The sequence below is a fragment of the Diaphorina citri genome, unplaced genomic scaffold (assembly GCF_000475195.1).
Source record: "Diaphorina citri unplaced genomic scaffold, Diaci psyllid genome assembly version 1.1 scaffold238, whole genome shotgun sequence".
In the NCBI taxonomy this organism is placed as follows: Eukaryota; Metazoa; Arthropoda; class Insecta; order Hemiptera; family Psyllidae; genus Diaphorina; species Diaphorina citri.
This window is the reverse complement of record NW_007377675.1, coordinates 134723-140722: the sequence shown is the minus strand read 5'-3', so window position 1 is coordinate 140722 and position 6000 is coordinate 134723. Positions and strand designations below refer to the sequence as shown.

General features: G+C 34.9%; 1 protein-coding gene and 1 long non-coding RNA gene across 2 annotated transcripts in view; both read right to left on the bottom strand.

Moving 5' to 3' along the window:
• Nucleotides 1-1838: 1838 nt before the first annotated feature.
• LOC113466274 lies at nucleotides 1839-2745 on the bottom strand. The gene is made up of 2 exons (XR_003390719.1): nucleotides 2571-2745; nucleotides 1839-2322 (listed from the first exon to the last, which is right to left on the bottom strand). It is a non-coding gene; the product is annotated as an uncharacterized LOC113466274 (long non-coding RNA).
• Nucleotides 2746-4095: 1350 nt separating this feature from the next.
• The window catches only part of LOC103506487 (catenin delta-2-like), a 43219-nt gene continuing 41314 nt past the window's right edge, over nucleotides 4096-6000 (bottom strand). Inside the window, exons 15-16 of the mRNA XM_026821525.1 lie at nucleotides 5033-5171; nucleotides 4096-4433 (exon numbers count right to left, since the gene is read on the bottom strand). Coding sequence (XP_026677326.1) covers nucleotides 4100-4433; nucleotides 5033-5171 — 473 coding nt within the window. The 3' untranslated portion in view covers nucleotides 4096-4099. The remainder of the gene's footprint in view (nucleotides 4434-5032; nucleotides 5172-6000) is intronic.

The following is a 6000-nucleotide window of genomic DNA, read 5'->3' as shown; positions in this document are numbered from 1 at the left end:
CCGACATTTTTCGGGAGTGAAAGGTAAATTCCATTCATCCTGTGTAAACATACAACTATTTTCTTTATCCCAAAATCAACACTCGGACTTGAAACTCAACGATAGGGGAACAGAGAGGGAAGAGGGACCTGGGTTTCATTTTATCTTTTGCATTTTGTGAAGAGAACGTTTGAAACTCAACGATAGGGGAACAGAGAGGGAAGAGGGACCTGGGTTTCATTTTATCTTTTGCATTTTGTGAAGAGAACGTAAAAAAAATATGTAGTATGTGAAATGTGAAGTATCTCTCTCCCCCTTTTGGATCCCAACGTCTGATACGGGAGGGGATAGGATATCCTACCTCCGCAGTGTTGATGTAAAGTAGTTAGTCTGTAATGGGAGGGAATCTGAAATACAAGGGAAATGCAGTAGTAAGGCGGTTGGTAGACAAATTTCTCCAATAATGTGTTACTGCGACTACTTGCCGAGTACCATGTTTAGCAATATACAACATACAGATATAAATGGTATTAATGGTGTTCTGTTGTGTTGAAGTTATAACCAATCAGATGCTACAGAAGTCACCTAACTCAAAAATAAATACAAGTTTGGTGATAAGAGCCAGATACTATTTTTAAATATTTATTAATTATATAATATGGTGTATAAAAAGTAAATAGTTTACAAATACAAAATAATTACATAAAATTACACAGTAAAAATATGAAATGTAAAAATAAAAATAAATAAAAAACAATAAAATAAAATTTTCAAATAAAATAAAAGGAAGAGGAGGACAAAATAAAATGGGAAAAACTATATTTTGAGTTGATTTTTAGAATTACTAAATACTAAAATGTTATAGAATTATAACGACGGAAAACGATGAAAAATATCACTATCTTTTGATTACAAACTATTAATCTGTAATCAGCATACTATGAAAAACATCAACAAATCATTAACGGGCTAGGTAAATGTCTTTGCAAGGAGAAAAAAACAACAATAAGATCATTTCTTTGAATCGTATTAGGATGATGAGTTGAAAGAGTAAAAAAAAAAAAAAAAAAAAAAAAAAAAAAAAAAAAAATGAAAAAGAGGAGAGAAAAAAGGAAAACAGAAATAAATGGAATGATTTTTTTACACACACGGAGACTACTAATTTTCATTTATATTTTATTTATCATCTATCATAATATCTTGGTTAGTTGCCATCAAGATTTCACCGAGGGAAAAATCTACCTAATCTAATCAAATTTTCACAAAAGAAATTGAAAATATTTCTAGTATTCGGCAATGTAATTTAAAAATGAATTTATATGAACCTATCCTAATAAATAATTTACAACACACTTTATATATCACCAATTTTCAGTCCATCTTAAACATTACCTTCTTACCTACGAAGCTTTTTATTTTTTGGTTTCTTGAGCATCTTACATTATTTTCATTTTTACAAAGGGAAATGATAAGGAGGTTTTTACTTTTCATTTTTGTTCAATCTCAATTCCCTTTACGTATAAGCCAATGTTCGAAAATGTCAATTTACAACCCTACCTATTTACTTACATCAAAATACACATCTAATGACAACATAACAAATTAGGCAATCCATGGAAAGAAATACTATGTTGTTTGATATTGACTTACCCACAACTCAACATTTATTTTCAAGTACTATTTGTTCGACAGCCAAGAAATTCAAATTTACCCAAATTCAGCGCAAAATAAAACATCACCTTTCAATTTCAAAAATGAGGTTTCAATTTGCCTCTACCTTTTCGGACACTGGTATTTCAGCAATAGGTATTTGTACAATATACGTATAAGCCAATGTTCGAAAATGTCAATTTACAACCCTACCTATTTACTTACATCAAAATACACATCTAATGACAACATAACAAATATTAGGCAATCCATGGAAAGAAATACTATGTTGTTAGAAATTGACTTACCCACAACTCAACATTTATTTTCAAATACTATTTGTTCGACAGCCAAGAAATTCAAATTTACCCAAATTCAGCGCAAAATAAAACATCACCTTCCAATTTCAAAAATGATGTTTCAATTTGCCTCTACCTTTTCGGACACTGGTATTTCAGCAATAGGTATTTGTACAATATTGTACACTGAATGTGTTATCCAGCCTTTTTTAAAAATATTTTTTAACATAAACTACAATAAATTTCACAGAAATAGAATATTATAATTTTAAAATGCAATTCTTTATAAGCAGAATGTACCTAAGATATGTAATGGATATATCTAAGAATGCGTCTAGAATCTAAGTAGCTGCTCACAGTGCCCAGTTCATTAAAATTGAGAAATAGAGTTCACCTCTGGTTTAGTTTCCATGCAAATCAGCATGAATCATAATTGCTTGTAGATCGTGTTGTATAACCGGACACAATATATCGACACAAAGCTCATCCAAATAGACAGAAGTATCTTATGTCCTAATGCTTGTAATGCAATTCTTTATAAGCAGAATGTACCTAAGATATGTAATGGATATATCTAAGAATGCGTCTAGAATCTAAGTAGCTGCTCACAGTGAGTGCCCAGTTCATTAAAATTGAGTTCACCTCTGGTTTAGTTTCCATGCAAATCAGCATGAATCATAATTGCTTGTAGATCGTGATGTACTCGTATAACCGGACACAATATATCGACACAAAGCTCATCCAAATAGACAGAAGTACTCCCACATAACCAAATAGAATAGGGAGGAAAACTAACGTAGCCAAATGGATAAGATCCATCTTTTTCATCTCACAGTAGACGGCAACTTGAACAAATGTAGTACGAGTATGTATTGAATTCTGGCCAGAATAAGGTCCCTTCTCTACAGATACTCGTAATATTTGCATTGGTCAACTGAGACGTGTTTTATCTAGGGTTTGTCATAATCACAATTGATTTTAGGCGAGTATGGAAGAAATAAATTAAAAATGTGAAACAAAAGACAGCAAAGATAAAGCTCACCCAGAACCCCTCCAGACAATACCAATACTCAGAACGAATCCACGGAGGAATATTTAAATACATTTTATATTTAAATTGAATTATTTTCGTTCGAATATGTAAGCAAAAATAAAATTTGATCGTTTTTGTTTTTTCAATGAAATAAGAAAAAGAAAACATCTTTTTTAAATAAATAAAACAAGTAAGGGAAAAAAGGGTTAAAGCGTATGTCCCTTCCATTCCATACATAATTCTTTAAAAAAAAAAAAAAAAAAAATAGAAAAACTAACGTAGCCAAATGGATAAGATCCATCTTTCTCAGTGTCCAGTTATACAAAGAGACCTCCAAAATACAAACCTGGATCTAAAAAAAAATCTTGAGTATTTTAATTTTGCGAATCTTAAATGCAAATCTTATCCCTCACTTCAAAAGAACATCCAGCGTTCCTGTCCAAAACAGATTTAAAATATTACAAAATGAAAATAATCACAACAAAAAAATCTACATATTTGAGCGTCATTATTAATTTTATTTTAAATAGAGAGGGGGAGGAAGGAATGATTCAGAAAATTTAGTGCTTTTCAAATTACCTCACGAAACGGAGATCTGAAGCCTGTTCCTCAAAGTAGCTTCGCACTTTTCCGCAAAACATTGTGACTGTGACTATTATAGCAGTCATGAAATGCCTTTTTAGTTTTTTTTCCCACTTTAATATAACGTCATAACTTTTGCGATTGCGAAATAAGAGCGAAGTTCTTTCTCGGAAGAAGTGTCAGAAGAACAGCTGAGTATTATGGTTAGGAATTGATAAAACTGAACTCCAAACACCTTGCAAATATTCCTACAAATCACGAAACAAACACCATGAGTTGAACAGAGATTTTAACTTTGAAAAGGAGAACTAAATGGTATATATGTTATACAGAACTTCAAAATCGAGATTCCATCCGAACTAACCCACATGAGTCATCAACAATACCGTCATTCCGGAATGCCAATTATATGCATGTATTTTTTTTTTTTTTTTTAGTTAAATATGTTGAGTTAAAATGTGGATCGAATCTTTTAAAATAGTTTCTGATAGTTCTCGAGTGTTGAGATTGAATTTTCTAAAGAAATCATACAACTGCATATAATGCTTCCTATTCTTCAACTTACCAAACTTCTCGACGCCTCCATATTCTGGTTCGGTCTCTGTATGGTCCGATCTTCATACCGAGTGCCCCCCTGACTCGCCATAGGTCTGTTGAGCGTTGAGTTGGCGTTATTCGGTGAGTTCGGACCGGCATTCCTCGCCGCCACGGTTTTCGTCACAAAGTCCTGCTCCTTCCATCCGTGCTTCTTGTAGACTTCACGCAGCTCCTGGTGTTGCCACATGGTGAACAGGACTTGGCCGGCGAACTTGAGAACCCGCGGCGTGTACTTCTGCCGCTGCTTGGTGATGTTCATCAGTCTTTCAACTCCGCCGGACTCCAACAGCGATCTGACAAAATCATCACGGGATATAAATTAAATTGATTGGATGCTCGGAAGAATATTGAGGATAGAGGAGTGGATTGGATGGATGTGGAGAATAACCACTAAATTTTTCTTCTTGTTCCCGATATTGGACTTCTCTATGGCAGACTTGACGACGTACAGAAGGGAATCGATCAGACCCTCGCACTCTCGCAGCTTCTTTCGGGCGTACTCGCCCGCTGAACTGGCATTCCTGAAATTCAATAGGATGATTTACTTAGAAGCATAGGAACAGATTGAGGTCCGGGCCCACAAATTGAGATTTTAAACGGAGTTTATTCCGTTTAACTTTTAATCTCGCTTTCAGCAAATTGGATTGGCTAAAATTTTGGAATTTTTAAAAATCAACCAATCGGATTTGGCCCTGGTTGATTACGTTGTAGATATCATAACATTACTAAGTACCTCCTTTCCAATCAATTTCCATATTTTATTATTATTTTTACCGTGGTAATGCCGACAAATTTTTCTTTCATTGTGAGCCTTTAAGATATTTCACCAGGGAGGTCTTGAATGCTCCTAGACTTTGTGAGTCTCTTATATCCCTATGCAGACAATTCTTACCTGGAGAATTCGGCATTTTTCTTGATAACCTCGTTGAGAGTGGCTAGAACGGCAGCAATAGTATCATCCGACGTACCCTGGTCATGTTGAGCATTGCCTGAGGGTAATTTCTGTACAAGGTCCCTCATTGCATATTTTCCTGCGGGGGCAGATAAGTTCAATTCAATTAGGATAAGGTTCGCCTCGGAGGCATCTCATTAAATCATAAGATATTATATGTCCACCAGTAAATTCAATTTAAAATGTGTTATAAAAAAAGGATTGAAACCGCGACCTAGCACTTGAAAAGCAGACGTGCTTACCTAGGATAAAGTTCGCCACGGACGGGAATCAAACCCGTGAACTAGCGCCTAAAAAGCAGACGTGGTACCTTCCAAGCTAACTAGTGCCTCAGTAATGGAAAATCACTTTTGCATACTCGATTGACAGAAAATTTCGATTAAATGAGGTGGTTTGCCTGGCAAGAAGCATGTATGTTGTTGTTGTCTTTGTCTTAAAGGAACTTTTTTAGGTGAAAGGCAGTTGTTGGCTCTGGATTTGGAGGCATTTCAATGGATTGGTCTGACTAAATCTACCGTTTTCAAGCCTGACTGGAAAATATTGTACATTTTTGTCGACTATAGGTCTGCTCGTAAACTGTTTCGGTTGGCTTAGGGTTGGTTCTATCTTCTATCGCTTCTTGATATGGAGGCAGCCGACGCAACTTGAAGCTGTAGGGTCGGCTTAGTTGGTAGTCCAAACTATACATTTGTTGCATGCTTTTAGTCCGGAATATAAGGTCACAACCAGGCAATGAAGGTTAGTCATATAGTGAAGGTCAAATGAAAGTCACAGTCTCTGGAGTTTACATTCACCACCAACTACTCCCGGAAGATTTTGAACACATTCATCCGGCTATCATGTACTGGACAATATTTTTACCAAGAATTTAATAAAATAATGCATTTTTATGGGTATGAACAACGCGT